This window comes from Aspergillus piperis (assembly GCF_003184755.1).
Source record: "Aspergillus piperis CBS 112811 unplaced genomic scaffold BO85scaffold_8, whole genome shotgun sequence".
Lineage (NCBI taxonomy): Eukaryota > Fungi > Ascomycota > Eurotiomycetes > Eurotiales > Aspergillaceae > Aspergillus > Aspergillus piperis.
In genome coordinates, this window is record NW_020291598.1 from 1376991 (window position 1) to 1397268 (window position 20278).

At 50.3% G+C, this 20278-nt stretch overlaps 8 protein-coding genes across 8 annotated transcripts; 5 read left to right on the top strand and 3 right to left on the bottom strand.

Annotated features, from left to right (window-relative positions):
* The first annotated feature begins 85 nt into the window (after window positions 1-85).
* Window positions 86-2524, top strand: BO85DRAFT_420770 (DNA-(apurinic or apyrimidinic site) lyase APN2). The gene is made up of 6 exons (XM_025657905.1): window positions 86-378; window positions 430-442; window positions 498-543; window positions 593-725; window positions 776-1485; window positions 1538-2524. Exons 1-6 carry the CDS (start codon window positions 351-353, stop codon window positions 2486-2488), a joined length of 1881 nt encoding a protein of 626 aa, XP_025516101.1. The 5' UTR covers window positions 86-350; the 3' UTR covers window positions 2489-2524.
* Window positions 2525-4725: 2201 nt separating this feature from the next.
* On the top strand, window positions 4726-6225 carry BO85DRAFT_513895 (mating-type protein MAT alpha 1; the record flags this gene model as incomplete). The annotated part of the gene is made up of 2 exons (XM_025664721.1): window positions 4726-5014; window positions 5066-6225. The coding sequence occupies 2 exons, from the start codon at window positions 4726-4728 to the stop codon at window positions 5881-5883; spliced, it is 1107 nt and encodes a 368-aa protein (XP_025516102.1). The 3' UTR covers window positions 5884-6225.
* A 187-nt stretch (window positions 6226-6412) lies between these two features.
* Window positions 6413-7172, bottom strand: BO85DRAFT_449284 (uncharacterized protein). Its single transcript, XM_025660132.1, has one exon. It carries the CDS (start codon window positions 6858-6860, stop codon window positions 6633-6635), a length of 228 nt encoding a protein of 75 aa, XP_025516103.1. The 5' UTR covers window positions 6861-7172; the 3' UTR covers window positions 6413-6632.
* A 1296-nt stretch (window positions 7173-8468) lies between these two features.
* On the top strand, window positions 8469-9854 carry BO85DRAFT_513906 (WD40 repeat domain-containing protein; the record flags this gene model as incomplete). Its single annotated transcript, XM_025664722.1, has 2 exons — window positions 8469-8793; window positions 8824-9854. 2 exons carry the CDS (start codon window positions 8469-8471, stop codon window positions 9852-9854), a joined length of 1356 nt encoding a protein of 451 aa, XP_025516104.1.
* A 158-nt stretch (window positions 9855-10012) lies between these two features.
* On the bottom strand, window positions 10013-11746 carry BO85DRAFT_449285 (aldehyde dehydrogenase). The gene has a single exon (XM_025660133.1). It carries the CDS (start codon window positions 11647-11649, stop codon window positions 10150-10152), a length of 1500 nt encoding a protein of 499 aa, XP_025516105.1. The 5' UTR covers window positions 11650-11746; the 3' UTR covers window positions 10013-10149.
* Window positions 11747-11816: 70 nt separating this feature from the next.
* Window positions 11817-14067, top strand: BO85DRAFT_297361 (CAIB/BAIF family enzyme). Its single transcript, XM_025655314.1, has 2 exons — window positions 11817-12004; window positions 12085-14067. Exon 2 carries the CDS (start codon window positions 12212-12214, stop codon window positions 13673-13675), a length of 1464 nt encoding a protein of 487 aa, XP_025516106.1. The 5' UTR covers window positions 11817-12004; window positions 12085-12211; the 3' UTR covers window positions 13676-14067.
* BO85DRAFT_297366 (FAD-dependent oxidoreductase) lies at window positions 13906-15893 on the top strand. Its single transcript, XM_025655315.1, has 5 exons — window positions 13906-14242; window positions 14326-14513; window positions 14571-14734; window positions 14785-15073; window positions 15141-15893. The coding sequence occupies exons 1-5, from the start codon at window positions 14135-14137 to the stop codon at window positions 15793-15795; spliced, it is 1404 nt and encodes a 467-aa protein (XP_025516107.1). The 5' UTR covers window positions 13906-14134; the 3' UTR covers window positions 15796-15893.
* A 289-nt stretch (window positions 15894-16182) lies between these two features.
* On the bottom strand, window positions 16183-20242 carry BO85DRAFT_468751 (putative cytoskeleton assembly control protein Sla2; the record flags this gene model as incomplete). Its single annotated transcript, XM_025662290.1, has 12 exons — window positions 19985-20242; window positions 19857-19903; window positions 19777-19794; window positions 19613-19688; window positions 19387-19544; window positions 19245-19325; window positions 19137-19194; window positions 18901-19085; window positions 17797-18845; window positions 17595-17744; window positions 16322-17536; window positions 16183-16269 (listed from the first exon to the last, which is right to left on the bottom strand). Exons 1-12 carry the CDS (start codon window positions 19990-19992, stop codon window positions 16183-16185), a joined length of 3132 nt encoding a protein of 1043 aa, XP_025516108.1. The 5' UTR covers window positions 19993-20242.
* Window positions 20243-20278: the final 36 nt, after the last annotated feature.

Here is a 20278-nt window from a genome sequence, read left to right on the forward strand (position 1 = left end):
TGGTCACGTGTCGTATGCACCAACTCGTTAACTTTTGTCCCGTGACTATATGCGCCTCTGGCAGTCTATGTCTCTCTGGATGTAGCCTGCCTGAGGCACATATTATTGCTGCCTTCGGTTCAGCGTTGCCTCGTCGCCTCCCTTCTTTTCCTGCTTGCATTGGCGAGGTAGATCACTGCTTTGTAGCTACTACTACACCTCTGTTGATGTGAATCGTCGGTGTCGGTGTCAATTATCAAGTTGGTAGCTTTATATGAGTGGTGGGCTTTTATCTATCAATATTCGTTGAATGGGATAGTACTCTCGTAACTCCTGAGCGGACATGTGTGATTGGCATCCATAGTGCCGGAATGGGGTTTCGAATTACAACATGGAACGGTATGATTTTCGGGCCCTAACCCCTACCATAAGGATACTAACAGTGCCCAGTCAACGGGATTCGGTATGTGATGCTGTCTGGTGCAGGCTGGAATAGCATTGTTGATCTACTAATGCAGAAATCCGTTCTCTTACGAGCCATGGAGAGGCAAGCGGACGTTTGATGTGTGCTTTCCATCATTCCTTTTACAAACAGAAGACTGACTCTAGAAAGGCCATGTTTGACATCCTGGAGGCCGATATTGTCGTCTTCCAGGAAACAAAAATCCAGCGCAAAGACTTGCGCGATGACATGGTCCTAGTGCCTGGTTGGGATTGTTATTTTAGTCTGCCTAGAGTCAAGAAAGGTATGTGCGATATGTTTATGAGTGAATGCTTGTCTAACCAACCACCATAGGTTACTCTGGTGTCGTAATCTACACACGCAATTCTACATGTGCCCCCATTCGCGCTGAGGAAGGTCTTTCGGGGATGCTATGCCCCCCGAACTCGTCGGTGCCCTTTCGGGAACTTCCAGAGAATCAGCAGATCGGTGGCTATCCAACCATCGAGCAATTGTCGCAATTTGATGTTGATGCAGCCACGCTAGACTCCGAGGGACGTTGCGTCATTCTCGAGTTTCCCGCCTTTGTCCTGCTGGGCATCTATTCACCGGCCAATAGGGATGAGAGCCGCGACTCTTTCCGCCGCAATTTTATCGACCTGATGGACGCGCGGATCCGTAACTTAGTAGCTATGGGAAAGAGGGTGTTTGTGACGGGGGACTTGAATATCTCGCGAGGAGAGATCGATGCAGCTCATGCGGGGGAGGCTATTCGAAAAGGGACATTGACAGAAGATGAGTTCGTATCCACTCATGCACGGCGTGTGTTCAATCAGTTGCTATCCGATGGGAAGGTGATTGGGGAACGGGAAGAAGGAAGAGAACAGCCTGTTCTGCATGACATCTGTCGCTCTTTTCATCCGGACCGCAAGGGAATGTACACCTGCTGGGAGCAGCGAATCAATGCTCGCCCGGGAAATTATGGCTCAAGAATTGACTATGTCTTGTGTAGCTTGGATATGCAAGACTGGTTCTGCGATTCAAACATACAAGAAGGACTTATGGTAGTCTAGTCCTCCCTGACCCAGAAGAGAGCTTGCTAACATGACTGCGCAGGGCTCTGACCATTGTCCTGTGTATGCGACGTTCAAAGAAACCGTACATCTTGGGGGGAAGCAAGTTAACATCCGGGACATCATGAACCCTCCTGGAATGTTCGAAAATGGCGAGCGTCGACAAGAGTATACGGCGAAGTGTTTACTACCGACTTCGGGTCGCTTGATACCGGAATTTGACAAACGAAGGAGCATCAAAGACATGTTCACGCGCAGACCCAATAACGCCCCCCAGAGCTCCCCAACTAGTACCCCCACGCTTTCCCGTGCGAATTCGGATCATAGAGAATCGAAAGCTGTCATCGGAAAGCTCTCAACGGAATCAGTCGCCAACCACGCCATTCCCAAGAACGATCCCCAGCCAAAGGGAATTGTCCGTAAACGGTCCGAGAAGGGCGACTCCCCTGTTAAACGTTCCAAATCAGTAGCTGGCTTAGCACCCACGCCGGCGGTTGCTGGACAGAGAACGCTTAAGGGATTCTTCAAGCCGAAGAGTTCCCCAGCCATACAGAGCCGTGATCAACCAACCACCGACCTTGAAACAGGTGCCATGCCACAACCTGCATCCCCATCCAAGATGATTTCTTCGGCAGAGTCACAAGCAATAGAAAAGGAGCAAGTTGCGGCGGCCGTGACCACAGACACCACGAAGGAGACCAATCCACCGGTGTCAACGACATCAGACACCCCGACAGATGATGACACATTCGTCGACCCAATTGCGAGCAAGGAAGATTGGTCGAAGCTATTCACCAAAAAGCGCGCGCCCCTATGCGAAGGTCACCAGGAGCCATGCATTAGTTTGACAACCAAAAAGCCTGGCGTTAACTGTGGGCGATCCTTTTGGATTTGTCCTCGGCCTCTTGGACCCAGTGGCAACAAGGAGAAAGGTACACAATGGCGCTGTCCGACATTTATTTGGGCAAGTGATAGGAATTCTTCGGTGTCGTAGGTAGCCACAGCAACAAAAGAGACACAATCACGGGTTATGTTTTGTAATTCATCGTAAGGTAGTCATTGCTGTCTGTACCAACACAACGCGCGTCTGATATAACAGACGCCGAGCAAGTTACGTAGTCAGAACTTCAGCTTACAGCCCACACTCTGTTGGTTCCTTGGCTAATATCATACTCGCGTTGCACCCATAGCTACTTAATGAGTAATGGTATTAGGTCTCGGTTGAGTATCTTGTGCCTCGTAGCCACAAGCCTCGCCAACACATAGGACCCCCTCGTCTACCCACAACTGCAGTAAAAGACATTCTTAGATGGATTCCTGTCTTCTTGCCTGCTTCGTATCAATATGGCAACTGAATACCTCTCGTCTTCAGTCTGGCCAGTGAATAATGCTGCTCAAAACATTTCTGGTCCCCTCGAGAGGCAGGTTTACATCAAGTCTCCCATAATACCGTTTATGTGTGGGTCCAGAAATTCCTAAATGAAGTAACACTCAACCAGCCCCCTATTTTGAGGTCTCTCCAGCCTGTTAATTTACCAGCCTTTCCATAGATACTACGGCTCCATCCCAGCTCCTAATACCTCCAGATGGTGTCACAGACTGGGTCTTAGTTGGTGGGTAACAAAAATACAGGGGGTGGATCTTGTTCTTAGGGCTCATGGCCGTGTGTAAGTTATGTGACGGTGGATCGATTGCGAGATAAAACTTGGATATTTTGTGTGCGCGCACTCCTGGTAGCGGTTTTTAAGAAGGGGAAAAATCAAAAGGACAGAAATCGGTATCTGGCATATATGCCATGTAATTATAGATCGCGTTACGATCTTCCACCTGTCATTTCTGTTCAAGGGTGTCTAATTACAAAAGGAGAATCGTAAGGAAAGAGTAAATGATAATGGCATAGCAAGGGCACTTCTCACAGGAGGTGAGACTATAGTCACAGGGAACTCCTTATATTTTAAATGCTTAATCTGAAAGTTCAAACTCATAAGTGGGGAAAGGAAATGAACCAGCAAAAGTGAAGTCGAAGGAGCTATTCTCAGCCAACGAAATGAGGGTATATGGCATGGAAACTCGGTGGTTATCAGGAGCGGCTTACTGCAGTTTCGTATGTGCTTCTCTTTTCTTCGCCGATGTCGATCTGAACCTGTCAAATCAACGATATGAATGTCTCTGCGCCTAGAGAGAAGTATTCACTCAATAGCAAAGGCATGGCACTTGGTACTAAGTTGCTAGATTTCCTGTGGCCATGGTACGCAATTGGTATATTCCGTTCTCTAAAGATGCGCATCAGCTCCTTGATACGGATGCAATCCGGCTGTATATATGGGTCAGTCAAAGACTGTTGGGCTTAATTATGGTAGTTGGAAGATCCGGCGAATTGTACATCATCGTTCGCATGGAATATATGTGGGATCGTATTCGACACATTATTTCCGATGGCTCGCTTAGTGTTATTCGTAGACATGATGCGCTTCTATGTGTTTTTTGATAAAAACATGAGTCAGAGTCCGGGGCTCGACTTATAGGCTTCTAAGTTCTCTACTCATATGACTTTCTCAATCAAGTAGTGAGGATTTGCCCCTATTTTCGGTGCAACGGATTGTTGCTGCCCGCCACTGACAACTCTATGATATAGCCCAGAAAGTGGTGCGATAATCATTCCTTATCGACAGCAACAATGCTTTTGAAGACCATGCATTATATGCTATATTTACAGTTGGTGCTCCACAAGCACTTGCTGTGATATACCTCATCCAAAGTCCGCATATGGCAGTGGAATATTATTTAGAGGATATAGTACTATTACTGTGATGGACGGACTTGATTATGTGGGGCCTGGATCCTCTGGCCTATCTTTTAGCATGATCCGACTGGTCAGTTCGAACCTCTTTGAAGATTGACAACAAGCGCCACCTGATGTCCGTGAAACTTTGTTCGTGAATGAATCATACAGGTAATTTCCGTGAAATAATACTCTCATCGCAGAGATAAATCACATCTTTGTTATTATCCTGGGACCAGTATACATGACGCTAGTTTGATGTGTTTAACACTAGGTTTCTCATTGTGTTATATTACATCTTTCCCCCTCCTATCCAAATGTCTCTAAAGCAGAGGTCCTAGACTCCTTCGATGTCCTCATCATCGGTCTTTTTTTATGTCTCTAGCTGAGACCTCGAAGTACCCAAACATTAGCTGATATTGAGAACAAGCTCAATATATACGATCAAGATGGATGCCACCACATCTCCTCTTCAGCGTGCTTTCAACGCATTCCTCCTCACAATGCCCCCCCAGCAACTGGAAGAGCTCCTCAGGTATCTTCAAGACACCCAGACCAAGGCCAACAACAAGGTCTCGCACGAAACTGAGCACCCTACCGCAAGATCAAAAACCCCTCTGGACAATAATAATGAGTCGACCGTCCAGGCTAGTACAAACCAACGTTCTAATCAGACGCGAGGCAAGCGCCCTCAGGATGGGAAACGGCGGCCACTGAATAGTTTCATTGCTTTCAGAAGTATTCAATACATTCCCCTCTCATGCATGTACATCGGCTAACGAATAATAGGTTATTATTCAGTCATGTTTCCGGACCTTACTCAGAAAGCGAAGTCGGGCATCCTTCGGTTCTTGTGGCAGAATGACCCATTCAAAGCTAAATGGGCCATCGTAGCCAAGGCATACTCCATCATTCGCGATGACCACGATAATGGAGTCTCCCTTGAAACATTTTTGAAACTCAACGCCAACCTCATTGGCATCATTGAGCCGGACCGCTACCTTGATATCATGGGCTGGGAGCTGAATGTCGACGGCCAGCAGCAGTACACCATGGCTAAGGTTAAGATTACAGCTACTCCTGAAGCCGAGCTCTCAACAAACTATTCAGTCGATGATATTGTCAAAAATTGTTATGATACAGGCTATGTATCCCGAGAAAAATGCAAGAAAAAAACAGACCATAACAAAAACGCGCCTGTTATGGCTTTCGCTGCCCAGCCTACCTTGATTGTCCACGAAAACAATAGTATCCAAATTAACGGAAATCATACTGTTGTTACTGGTGACTGCAATGGGAATGCTTTTGTAGAAAGCGCATTTTCCCATAACTTCTCACCAAGTCCTGGTGAAATGGAAACGATGATCGCAGAAGCATCGCTTGATGAATCTGAAGTGCTACACGGCCATGGCTACCGAATGTATGAGCGGGGACCTATAGTCGCTGAGGAATATAACATTGACGACGAGATGCTCGATTTTTGGGGCGAAAACCCAGCAATGTTACCATCATATGTTTCAGCCGCCCAAAGTACACTACCCCCTCATGATCCTTGTGTCCCGGATCCGATGGCGAATATCAATATCGACCATTACCTAAACTTATGATTTGTGCGTTTCCGATAACAGTTGCGTCTGATCATCAGTATTTCCCACATCCACTATGAGGGTGGCATATTCTGACCCGCCATGCTCTGCGAACGTCACGGAACAAGTTGACTTAAGTTCCCGATATCTAGCCCGCAGTTTTAACGCCCGGTGTTATTCTCGATGTTCTTCGATATTCAGCACGACACACACAAAACAATCACGGAAACATTATGGACTACCCGGGCCAAATAAGGACCTCAACGCCACTACAGCGTACAACTCAGTGGTCCGAAGATATATCTGACGTCACATCAAGCGACTGTCGGGGTTTAGCGACGCTCTGGTGAATTATCAGCTTGTCGTCTTTTCACCGCACCCCAGACCGAAGGCCCGCAAAGATAGCTATCTGGACGGCGGCCTCAGTCCACACAACTTCACGCATCTTAGAGTCGAAATTCTCATCACGGTATTATGTTACCGTGATTTTACAAAGATTACCTGTTTATATTTCTATACCCAGACCGTGTCGCTGGGAAATATGGTTAAAAGGGGAAAACTCTATAATCTGGACGGTACATAAATGTTCATGTTAGGAGATAGATACACCGATACAAAATAAACTTCCACACAGCCACATGATACAGCTAATAGGGCCTCCGCAACATAGTAGACGAGGATGCATCCAAGACAGGGGCACCTGGACTAGGTCGATGTCCTGAACTTTGTATTCCACTCTCCGCAAATGGCACGGAGGCGCGGTGCAACTTTTAGCTGTCCAGCGTGATGATATCCGACCCTCCGAACTTCTCCGTGTCCGCCCATGAGTCCGACACATTTATCTCGGTAATTGGCGATGCAGATATAGCTATGAAGCCACAGGTTGAACAGATGACTTTCCACCTCGCTGCACGGTTGCGAGCGACAACAAAGAAATAAGGCGGACGAGCCACGGGCGAGAAGGCACGACGCGGCGCCACCGGGACGGAAATGGACATGACCCCTCAGTTCGTCTGCCTCCATCGCCAACCAACCACTTTCTGCACGCGCGACTGACTTCCTCGCGGACAAAGAGGCCAAGTCCCGCCATTGTGACCGACGGATGCGGACCGGAGCAGCAATGAGGGAGTCCGTGTCCACTGTTCCAGGTCTAGAGGCGCCGGAAATCCCACTGCTTCAAGTCTAGCGATCAGCGACATCTGTGGATCCACAAGTGCTGTTATGCTTCCACCATAGGCTGGTGACCCCAGGGGCTTGCTGCTGAGCTTTCCAGGTGGCTATTAGTTGCCCAGTGCTGTTGCTTTCCATACCTCTGGGCCCGTGAACTGAACTTTGTCCTGCAGCATCAAAGATCCACTCTTCTGCAGTACTTTTGTTTTGAGCCTAAACCGCGGTTTCCCAAAGTCTTCGTTCAACCTCCTTGTCGGCCACCATTACAGCAACGCCAATGACTGTCTCAGGTTTTCCATCGCCATCGACCAGTCGATATGACCTGTCTCCTCCATTTTGATGATGAATCGGTCTAGATTTATATGTCAACGCGCGGAAATCTGGATTTGACAGTGCTCACGTATTACCGTCCGGTTTGCTTCAGCCAGTATGCAGAACACCTGTCAATCCTATCTGTGAAAGCCCCGGACTTGAAAGTTTTTGACCATCATTCCTACACTACCTTGATGGATTTATTACATTCGAAGTGGTATCAGCATGTTTTGTTTCTCGTGAGAGACCGTGATGGCCTTAACGTCTACACCCCGTTTTTCGCGCACACAATGGTCACTGGGTAGCTAGGTAAGCCAAACCCCCTCCGCCGCATTGGATAGCATGACCTTCCCTAGTACCTGACTCATGCTGCTGATTTGCTCCTAGTATTGTGTAATACTGTTGTTTGATCCTGATTGGCTTAAAACTCGACGGCTGTGGATTCCCTATACTATAACATCTGTATACAGTCCTGAGATTCAGGCACAAGCTATTGGCTCTTGATCTAGACACGGGTTCCTTTGCGATCTCTGTTGCAAATGACATCAGATATCATTTGCACTTGAAAGTACGATTCTATTATTGTTTTGAGTGCATTGGAATGTTTCAATCAACTTACGCATCTTATCACGACTTTTGAGTAGATAGTATAATTGATCTTATCTTATAATAGATCCAGAGGGCTCTAGTAGGACCGTAGAGTAGAATTATTTTTCCCAACAGCTTTTATAACATCTGCTCCACTGATGATGCTATTCAAGTATCTAACAACTCAGAAGAACACATACAAATAAGCAAGAATGATCTTTGCTTTCCATTTCTGCATCACATCTTACGATAAGGTCTTCATATAGTGTGCAACGAGAGTCTCAGACCGGGGCGAACGAGGCAGTTGGAGCCCAAGGCCTCTATGGTATCCGCAGTGAATGATGATCTGGATGTTTTGGTGCTGCCTCTGCTCCACCGAAAATCTCGTCTATGTGGCCTTTGTTTATAACACACTTTACTGACACATCATTCTGTTTACTCGTCATCAGTGAAATTGTAAATCAACCTCTTGGTGATAACCTCTTGAACATATTCCAAACTGAAAAGAAAAAATAAATAATAAAAAGAAAAAGAAAATGGCTCGTCCTCGAAAGAAGAGAAAAGCTTCAGCGCAGGACGTCCCTCACGGAGACCCAGAAGAAAGTACTCCTGAGACTCATCATCAAGGAATTCTAGAGCCATCTGCACCTACTCACCGTATGGGCCATGAGAGTTCCAAATTGAAGGCTTCGAAATCTATAACTGCTCTAGGTTTGAGCGCAGATGACAAGTTGATTGCCATCGCACTCGAGAAACGCATAAGCATCTATAAGCGAGTGGGTAGCACTTTCAAATTCATTGATGAATCAGGAGAAGAGCCAATCAACATCTTGCAACTTTCCTTTGCACCAAATGCGACAAGTACTGGGGGATATATTCTTGTTTCATCAGCGGACAAGATCAAAGTTTGGTATCTCAATAGCGAAGGGAATATACTGGATTCCTCGGGCGTTCAGAAAGTCGACATGTTGCAGCTTTCGACCGAAGCAGCTGAAGGAACAACTACGAAGCTTGTCCGGACCCATGGGTGGCGACAAAATGAGGAAGCTATTTTGCCAATACAACAGGCAATCAAGGACACATTGAGCAAAGCATTGGATACCCATATGAGCGAGTATCAAACCAAGCTGGAAGGAAATACTGCACTCTTCAGTCCGGACGGGAAATTCATGATATGTTTCACCCAGGACGAAGCTTTCAGGACCAAAGAACCTTGGCATCATCTCCAGGAAATCATAGTCTGGGATATCGAAGCCAGGCGGCCTCGACACATCTTGTCTAGCAACTCGGGTATATTCCTGTGGGTGAGCATTAGTCCAGACTCAAAATTGATTGGAGCCATTCAAAGGGACAACACGGTTCTATTTTGGTCTGCTGACAGTGGCAATCTCAAAAGCTTCCCTTGCCTTACTCACACTGCTGGCGCATGGAGTGGGAGATTCTCCCCGGATTCCAAACAGATCGCCTTGGTCCTGGACGGCACTGGACCATCGAAGATAAGAATCTTTAACATAGCCACTAGAGCCTTGATATTCGAGTGGGAGTGTCCTGCATTTTCAATCGAGTCTATGGATTGGAGTCCTAATGGCAAACTCCTGGCTACCGCAGGCCACTCTGGTGAGTTTATCCTCTGGGATGTTACAAATGGGCTGGAAAGGATGAAATGGCTTCCGTATCAACGTGGGGTGGAAGATGATCCGGATTCCTACTTGGCTTCCGACATACAGTTTTTCGATGGTGGAAAGAAGCTCGTCTATAACTGGAGTGGTGTGGCAACTATGGTCTATGATTTCGTGTCCCTTGCTATGCATGAGTTTCCCCCGGGTGCGGCGGGTATTAGAGGACGAGTTTGCTCCAGCAATTCTGAGTTCCTACTCATCGCTCATAATGATTCGACTTTGAGGCAGTGGAAGCTGGGTTAGGAGTATGGTTGTGTGCTGTCTGAATGGTTGTGGTCAGCTACTGTTGGGTGGCACTATTCTCTGCACTGGCTTCTCTGTGAACAGAGTGGGGAGGTAACGGGGCTTGGGGTAGGAGATGGCACAGGGTTCAGTCATGCTTTGCACATAGTACCGTGTAGTTTGTGTCTGCACATAACATGCAATAACGGGTGTATCAATTTCTAGAACTACCAGAGTAATAAGAGTCGTTAGGGACAGAAAGTAATCCAACATCCCTTCTTGTCTAACAAACCAATCTAGTTTCCACACACCTATACTATCCATAGCGAGCATTCACAGGCTCATCGTCAAACCAAACCGGGGGCACCCCATAATTGATAATCGTACTCTTAACCTTTGTATAGCTTTCATACGCCTCCAACCCATTCTCCTTCCCCATTCCACTCTGCTTAAAGCCACCCCACGGTGACGACGGATCATTCAGATGGTGTCCATTAATCCACACAATCCCTGCCTCAATCTTGTCCGCCACTCGATGTGCCTGGTAGAAATCAGTCGTCCAGATTGAAGCCCCCAGCGCCAACGAAGACGCATTGGCAATGCGAATGACATCCTCCTCCGACTGGCACCTGATCAGCGCAATGACCGGTCCAAACACCTCGTTACATTCCAGGTCCGTCTGTGGACGCGTCTCAATGACCGTCGGCTCGAAGTAGTACCCTTTTCCAGTTGAGGGATTGGTAGTCGCATGTCCACCACAAAGGACCTTCCCACCCTCCCGCACAGCTCTCTCCACAAATGCAGCGCACCTTTCCACCGCTGCCTTAGATATAACCGTTCCGATCTGTGTCGTGTCGTCAAGGGGATTGCCCAGCCGTAACTTCTCAACCCGTTTCTTCAGCAACGCCGTGAACTCGTCATAGATATCCGTATGAACAAGCAGCCTACTCCCCGTAACACATGTCTGTCCACTAGCAATGAAGCTCGCAAACAGCGCTGCCTTAACCGCATCCTCGATACCCACGCCCGGGAACAAGCACACAGGTGCCTTCCCGCCTAGTTCAGCCGTTATGGGGATGAGATTCGCCGATGCAGATGGTGCAATAGCCCTGTATGTTGCTAGTCCACCAGTCAAGTCTATCTTTGCCAGCAATGGACTCTCACACAGATACTTCCCCGTTTCATACCCGTATCCGCTGATAATCTGCAACACGCCATCAGGTAGCCCCGCCTCTTTGAACAAGGCACCCAGCCTCAGCACAGACAGCGGTGCTAGTTCTGATGCTTTCACGATGACCACGTTCCCACCGGCCAGTGCAGCCCCGATCTTCTTCATGGCGATGAGAAGCGGGTGGTTGTATGGGGTGATCAGTGCCACCACGCCGAGCGGTAGCCGTGTCAGGGTGTTCACGACTGGTCCCTTGAAAGGAGTTACTCGGCCTTCGTGCACGCGTACTACGGAGGCAAAGTACTCGAGCCATTCAGGGATGCGAGCTAGCTGGGCGCGCATCTCGCGGATGGGACGGCCGGTTTGGCGAGTTTCCAGTTCGATGAATTCTGGGAGACGGGAGCGGAGGAGACGGGCTGCGGTCGAGAGGACCGTGAAGCGTGTGGATTGATCAGCGCGGGACCAAGAGCCATCGTTGAAGGTTTTCAGGGATAAGGTGATGATTTGATTAACGGTCTCTTTGGAGGTCGAGTCGATGGTTGCGATAGGGAGCTCGGTGGCTGGGTTGATGACGGGGATACCGGGTGTGGTTGCGGTGGTGTGGGTGCCATTGACCCAGTTGGAGACGTGAGGTATCATGGCTGTCATGTTGGAGAGTTAGAGATATGGAGTAGTGTAGGGTGAAGTGGATGTTGTGAAGTTGGATGGATTATATGGATGATATAGTATCGGGGCTACCCCGCACGCGTGCCTGATAAGCCGGACTTATCGCCGCATCTTTTCCATATCTTCTTCTTCCTCTTCCTTTCTTCCTCAGTAATGCCACTATCGTGATAGTATTGATCCAAGATATCAGTGGGGCGGCAACTTCCTATCGGAGGTGGCTCTCGAGATATTCTTTTGGATAGGATCACATTGTTACTTCGCTGTCCGTTCGAGCGAATACTTCCCTGACCTTCAATCAGGGTTCCCCTCCACTTCAGCGAGATCAGTAAACATTTGGGTATGAAGGGAACTCCCACCGAAGAATCTTTAGAGACTGCTTAACAATTGGAATGAAGGCTGACTATTGCCTTAATCCAGACGGCTTAAAGGTTGCCGAGTGACTCACTCTTCCATCCGTGTCTCCACCCGATCATTATCTACTCAAGTTCAGCAGCATATAAACCCATCATTGCAACCTAGTACTTGGCATCATACATGATCCACCATGTCTTTCAAAGTCAGGTCTACATTTACATCTCGCGATACCATCACGTATCTTTGGCAGGGTCTCCATCTTCCCCCAGACACCCTTGACTCTCTCTCTATCAGCGAACCTCCCAATCCCGGCTTTCCCTCCTCCTTCAAAATCGGCCATATCGCCCAAGCCTCAATTGCCCTCTCTGCTCTGCTGGCATCTCAAATCCATAGCCTCAGGAATAACATCGCCCCTCCCAAAGTTACCGTCCCCTATGATCATGCCTGTATTGAGTTCAACTCCGCACGCCTGTACACTCTGAACGGCCAGCCTCCCTCTTCAGATTGGGGGCTCATTGGCGGTCTTTATCGATCATCTGACGGCTACGTCCGCGTTCACGATTCGTTCCCCAACCACCGTGAGGGGACAAAATCCCTTCTTGGCTGCTCTCCAACCGCAACTAGAGACGATGTAGCTTCCAAGATCTCGGCATGGCGCTCCGTGGACCTCGAAACCACTGCCGTTGATGCCAAGCTGGCCATTACTGCTCTCCGCAGTTACGAACAATGGGATGTGTTGCCGCAAGCCAAAGCCATCGCAGACTTTCCCATCCTGCTTCGCAAAATCGGCGACGCCCCGGCTGGTCTTCCCGCCCGGATCGGCCCACATGCCGATAAATGCCTGCGGGGGCTCCGTGTTCTTGAACTATCGCGGGTCATTGCGGCCCCGTTGTGTGGGAAGACACTGGCCGCACACGGAGCCGATGTGCTTTGGGTGACAAGTCCTCATCTACCCGACCTGCCAGGACTCGATCGGGAATTCGGCCGCGGAAAGAGAACCGTCCATTTCGATCTACAAGACGAGCAAGACACAGAGGAGTTCTTCGCTTTGCTCGACAATACAGATGTCTTCATCCAGGGGTATAGACCGGGCAGTCTAGCTGCCCGTGGACTCTCGCCAGAGTCGATCATGAATAGACGTCCCAATCGTGGTATCATCTACGCAAACATGTCTGCATACGGCCCCGATGGCCCCTGGTCAGCGCGTCGAGGCTTTGACTCCCTGGTTCAAACCTGTTCCGGCATGAACGTTTCGGAGGCCGAGCACTTCGGTGCTGGGGAAGCCGCACGTCCACTTCCCTGTCAGGCGCTCGATCATGCCGGTGGCTTCTTCCTCGCGTCCGGGATCATGGCCGCGCTGTACAAGCAAGCAACGGAAGGGGGATCCTGGCAGGTGGATGTCTCGCTAGCAGGGGTGATGAAATACCTGCGCTCGTTAGGCCAATACGAAGGGAAAACAGGGTTTCAAGGGTCACCAGATTATACTCGCCCCCAAAATGTTCCGACCGAGTATTTCGAGACCCGGAGCACGGGGTTTGGGGAAATGACCGCCATTCGTCACGCTGCGAACATTGAAGGGGTTGAGATCGGCTGCGAAGTTATGCCCAAACCACTCGGCTCTGACGAAAAGCGGTGGCTGGAGCCATTGCAATAATGGAATGCCTTCTAGGATATTTTCTACCCCGCATCACCGAGAATGCAGAAAGTGACGACACAAAGGAAAAGCACTGTTTCCGTGGCGTGTGCATCCAAACAAAGTAATCATGCTACCCAATAGTACTCCACCACGACAGCCTAGTTCCCAAGGCTGAGGCCCAGGCCAGCTGCACGGCTGACAGAAATGGGTCAAGTTTGCTTTGGCTCCCTGCAGAAGCGGCCACTGCCCTGTGATCCGGTCACGCCCGAGGCCGAATAGACGCTCCGTAGGAAAAAGAAATGGATGGATACACAACCATTGGCAAAGGTTAAATAGCACAATGGCTCCCAGGGCTATTCGAGGGATTCTGTGCAACTGACGCCGGATTTCACACCCAATATATTCAGCAACCCACCTGCTGTTTACTGTAGTATCCGCCCGGGAAACAGAAAAGCTGAGAGCGCGGATCAAGACACCATGAAAGTCATTATCATAGGAGGGGACGTTTCAGCCCTTGTGTGCGCAATTACTTGTCGTCGCGACAATCTGGACGTGATCGTGCTCGAATCTGGTCAAGATACTGAGGTACCACGAACCTTCTATCTCCAAATGCGCCCGACCATCAATTATCAAAAATAGACCAGCTTACCCAGATATTCTTACTTTAGACTTCCCCGGGCGTCCAGATCCCTCCTAACGGAACACATCTCCTCCGCCGATTGGGTTTGCTCGATGCAGTACTCGAGAAGGGTGATATCCTCCAGACAATTGATTTCCGACGATATGCCGACGGTGGAGTGATTAGATCAATGCCATGCGGGCAGGAGACGTGTCGAGAATATGGAGGGCCATGGATGTAAGCTATACTCATGCTCTTTCGTTCAGGTACTAGAGATATGCTGACTGTATGGAGATCAATCCATCGCACAGATCTGCTCCAGATCCTCCGAGACAGGGCACGGGAATTGGGTACTGAGATCCGATCTGCCGCAGTGCGAGAAGTAAACAGTGCGACTGCAGAAGTAATCCTGGAAGACGGAGAGAGACTACAAGGAGATGTTGTGATCAAAGCAGACGGTAATTACTCTACTCATTCTACACAAACCCCTTCTAACTCACGATACCAGACAAAATAATCAACGAACCCCCCTCACCAAGCACACCAAACGATCCAGAAACCATCTGCCAAACAACTATCTCACGAAAACACCTCGAAGCCCTCAACAACCCTAAAATCGACGAACTCTGGCAAGGCCGCCACAGCACCACCGTCTGGCTCGGACCCAACCAACACGCCGTCTTCTATCCCATCCGACACGGCCAAACATTCATCTTGAACATATACCATACCAACACTGATAGCAGTCCCAGCACCACCCCAACCGCCCAAGATATATGCACAGGCTGGGACACCCGGTTCGTCAACCCTCTCCCTGGCCCCTCTACCCCAGATCAGAGCCTAACTAACAACAAACGAATACAGCCTCCAAACCATTCTCACCCTCACACCCACCCTAACACCCACCACCCTCTCCTACCACACCCACACTCATCACCACCAAACCCCAACCCAGAACACCCCTCCCCAATCCCTCCTAACCCACCTCCCCACCTACCTCCCCACCCAAACAATTCCACCCCACCTCTTCCAAACAACATCCACAGCCATCGAAGACGCCCTCACCCTTGGCACCCTCCTCAGCCTCTATAACCAACACACCCACCTCCACTTCCACCCGCAACTCAAACCCCAATCCCAATCCCACTCGCACCTCTCCTCCCTCCTAACCCTACACACAACTCTCCGCGCCCCCATCACCACCTCCAAGATACAATCTGCATTCTCCACCCTCCGCACATTTCAACTCGAGAACGGACTCGCCCAGCAAGCGCGGGACTGGGTGCTCAGCGGGGCGGGGATAACGAGAGATACGGATGGGTGGTGGAAGGTAGTGTCGGCGCGTCAGGAGGGGGTGTTGGGTGGTGGGGTTGGGTTGGTGGATGAGACGGGGAGGGCGTTTTGGGAATGGATGAGGGAGAGGGGGGATAGGGAAAGGGAGGGGTCATCGTCGTCGTCGTCTGGGAGGTCAAGTTGTGGGATTGGGGGGTCGAGGAGGAGGTGGTATGCCTGGTGTTGAGAGTGGTTCTCAGGAGGTATTTGGTTGTTCATTTGGGTGTTGGGGATTTCGTCATGTGTTTAGGTTTTGATTATCATGGTAGTATGAATTGGATAATTTATGATATGAGTGGACCCCAGTAGTAATGAAATCGGGTAAAATACGCTGTGAAGCTAAAAGATGAGAATACAGTAACTGAGGAATCCTTGCGATCTGATTATATACAGTACAACGATAGCTCGGAGCATAATCGCCCAAACACACGCATGGCTGCTACTCTTGGTATATCCAACAAACAAGCAATGTCACAGAAAACACAACCCGAATAGAATTGCAGCAAAGCCAGAAGAGCCAGATCTCCCAGTCTGCTTCCACCCACTAAACCATGACCAACATGCTGGCAGCCACTTAGTCCTCTTGATAAGAAATCTTCCGCATCTCTCCCAGGCGTTGACGAGCCCGAGAGAGGTTGTTCTCCAGTTGGAGGATCTCGACCTGAAGAAGTCATTAGCATTAATCGATAAAAAGATCGGATTGTTGGACGTACCTGTTGCTCCATCTCCCGCACCTTGAACTCGTGGGAGCTGAGCTTCGAGTAATCCACCGCTTCGGAATCGTCCTGGTTCTTCTCCTTGATGATATCCTGCACCTGGCGCACCAAGGCCCGGCAGGCCGCACCAACAGCCTTGCTAGCAGTCTCGAGACGATCCTGCGACTTGCTCATGAAGGTAGCCTTGACACGACTGGCTGCCACCAGCTGCGCCGTACTGGCCGCCACATCGTTGGAAGCGACAATCAATTGCTCGGGGGAATTGCGACCCGAAATGACACCATCGGCGGTCTCAATCAAGGTGTTGGTCGAGCTGGCGACTGCCTTGGCTGCTGAAATCAGACCCTCGGTCCAGCGGTTGTTCTTCTTGTAGAAAGCCGTCCGCGAAGAGCTACCACGACCCTCCCGGACAATCTCTTGCTGCGACGCGGTAGCCGCCTTGATGAGTTCGGCGATGGCGTTGGTCACTGCAATAGCAGCCGCCAGAATGACATCATTGATCCGAAGCTCATAGGTGCTGAAGCCATCACGAGGCTTGTTCTTGAGCTTGGCCAGTCGCTGGGCTGCAGCATCGATAGCATCAGCCGCCCTGGTAAGTTCTTGGTCAACCAAGTCGCCCAGATCGCCATTGGTGGCAATCTTGGCACTCTTCGGCGCGAATGCATCAACCAGCTTCGAGAGAGTCTGCAAGTCCCTCTGCACTTCGAGGTTGTTGTTGATCACAACATCGGTCTTCTGCAGCGCCTCAAGTCCCTCAAGACGGAAAGACTGCAAGCCTCGGAAGAACCGCACTGTCGCCTGGGCGGATTTGCGGGCTGCGTTGACCAGCTGATCCGCGCTCTTGTCGTCGTTGGCGAAACGCGTCAATCCCTTGGTGTTGCTCAGCACGTCGGCGACGGAGCCAGCGAAGATGGATACAGTCCGAATAATTTCCGCATGCGTGCTGTTGGGCCCGTCCGCAATGAAGTTGTTGAAGGCCGTAGAGAATTCGGTGGCCGAGGCCGAAGCCTTCTCGATCTGCGACAGCACATACGGCGGAGAGGCGTTCTGGTTACCAGCCTGCATGGAGGAGTCAAGCTCATACAGAGCATCATCCACACGCTGGACACCCGTCTGGAGAACCGAATCGATGATATCGTTGATCTTAGAGACGGTGCCGTGCAGAACAGTGTCAATCTGCGAGTCCAGCGCGTTGTCGACATCACCTTGGCTCTATTTGCGCCATCCATTAGCTCGACATACCACCATACGTTTCGCGCTGATCACATACCAATTTCAGCTCCTCCAATTCCATCAAAGCCTGCTCCATTCCCGACTTGTACACTTCGATTTCCTCGTCCTTTTCGCGCAGGGCAAGGTCGTGGTCGCCTGCACGCTCCGAGGTCTTGTTGGAGACTTCCTCTAAGGCACGAGACTTGTTCTATGTCCAATATTAGCAATGTTCGTAACTGAGCCCGGGAGGGCAATCGTACCCGGAGAGCTTCCTCCAAGTCTGCCATTTCTCTGTTGTATTTCGACAACAGTGTCGAGATCTCCGTGCCCTTGGAGCGTTCCGCATTCTCAGCTCGTTCGAGGGCGAAGCGCAGCTCCCGCTTAACCTTCTCCAGCTCTTCTTTGTTGTTTCCGGTCAGACGGTCTCTGTCGTGCAGTGCGCGGTCTCGCTCGCGGATCATGTCGGCCAGCTCCAGATTCTTGGTCTTGAGCTCACGCTCAAGCTTCTCACGGCGCTCAATAGCCTCCTGTGCCGATGCTGCCTTCAGCTTAAGGCTCTTCGTCGTCTGCAATAGGTCGAGGTGCTCCTGGCGGAGTTGGGAGTAAAGCTTGGCCAAGGCTTCGTACTTGGACCGCCACGTGTTAACCTGCTCCTGCAGCGACCGAATCTGCTCGTCCTTCGACGCATTCTGCAGGTTGAGGTTGGAGTTCAAGTGGTTCATTTGTTCCTCCAGGTCCTTGACTCGACGGTCGTACTGCTGCAGCATCAACTGGTCACGCTCGTACTGGGCGCGGGCATTCAAGTTCTCCTGCTCAAGCTCGGCCAAGCGACCTTGGGTCTGTGTCTGGTACTGATCGCGCAAAAGCTGTTCCTGAGCGAGGCGCTGCTGCTCGGCCTGGAGGCGCTGTTGTTCCTCGAAGTCGCGCTGAGCCTGCTGCTGCGCGAGAAGTTGTTGCCGCTGCTGATCCTCCCATTGCTGCTGCAAGCGGCGTTGCTCGGCTTCATACTCTTCTTGCTGACGCTTGGCTTCGGTGGTCCAGAAATCGCTGATAGGCTCCGGCTCTGCTGCAGTCATCTTGGGCGGGGGAGACGGCTGGGGCTCGGGTTCCTTGACTGGTCGCTTCGGCAAAGCGGGACGTTCGTCGTCTTCCGACAGCAAGTTTGGAGGATCCTGTGGCAGTTTGGGGACAGTGATCAGGCTAGTAAGATACCGCAGATTCGAACATTCATAGTAGAAGCGGACGAGGCGGTAGTGCTGGGCGTCGTATCGACCGCGGAGGGGTTCAAGCGCTTCCGTATCACCCGTTGCTAAACCAGACCATATCAGTAATTATTGAACCATCACATTGGGAAACAGACGTACTCGTGTGCATAGCCCTCAGCATGCTGGTGATAAACTTGTAGATGCCGTAGCTCTCCTGCACCAGAGGGACCAAAGCGGAGATGCGACATTCGTTGTTGGTGCCGGATTGGAAATGAGAGAAGATCAACTTCTGGAAAGCATCGATCTGATCTTGCAATGTCATGAGATCTGTAATTGCCTCATACCTAGACGGTTGTCAGCTATGCACATGAATCTCAATTGCATATCCGACGTACCCTTCATTGGGGTCATTAGTTGTCTTCAAGCTGATGTACTCTTCATATTCAAATAGGCCTAAATCGATCAGTACCCATGCCGGGGGGGCGTCGTATTGGTGTCCTAACCATTGAATTCGGGATGGTTCCGGTGAAACGCCAGCTTCGACTCGAGGTAGAAGACGTATTCGCGAATGAGGGGGCCGTATCCTATTATCCCAGCTCCACGTCAGCTGTCTTCCATCTTCCCCCCAATAGGGATTATACGCACCTCGAATACCATCTCCACCAACACCACGCATTAGACTATCGATCCAATTGACATGCTGCTGTGCTTCACGGACCACGATCGGGTGACCTTCCTGAAGCACCTTGTGTATCGTGATGAGCGCCTTGAACGTCTGGACTTCATCGGCAAGGACAGGTTGGCTAAACGGAGACGCGATAGAGTCAGCTTATGCATGAAAGTGATTAAAGACACAAACAGGCAAGCATACACTTTCATGCCAGCCCAGAAGGCGCTGGATGATTTATGATCCCATGTGTACACGATGCAGCTCCGAACATGTTTCCCTGGGTGCGGATTAGTGATTATTCGGTGGGTGTGACCGGAGGAGAGCTCCGTCGATATAGCAGCAAGCTTGGGAGGGGTAATTCGTACGTTTCGGGGCGGTTTCCTCTGTGATTGCGATATGATCAGTCACTAGTAAGTATCAGGGGAGCACTGCAGCTGTGACTTACCGATGCTCGTGGCTTTGCGAATGTTAATCGCCAAATCAGTCTCCGTGCTGAAATCCAATGGGTCATGTCAGCAATTCCATACAAAAAGCACAACAAGCGCACGGGCACCTCCAGAAAATATCACGTACCGACTCATGGTGATGGTTGCGAAGCTCTGGATGGGCTTAGATCAGGGGAACAGAAGACGGAGAGATGCGGCGGGAGCCGGTGGGCCCGTAATGCGGACAGCGCAATCAGCCAGTTAGTTGCACGGGGAATGCGCTATCCTCAAGAAAGGAGAGGGGAGGAGGGAGAAGTGCGATAAGTGGTCAGGGCAAGGATTGCAGAGAGCAATGGCCACCCACGCGATCGTCCAGCAGGGTCCGTCACAGCAGGAAAAAAAAAAAAAAAGAGAGCAGGAGAACTAGAGGGAGAGAGTGAGT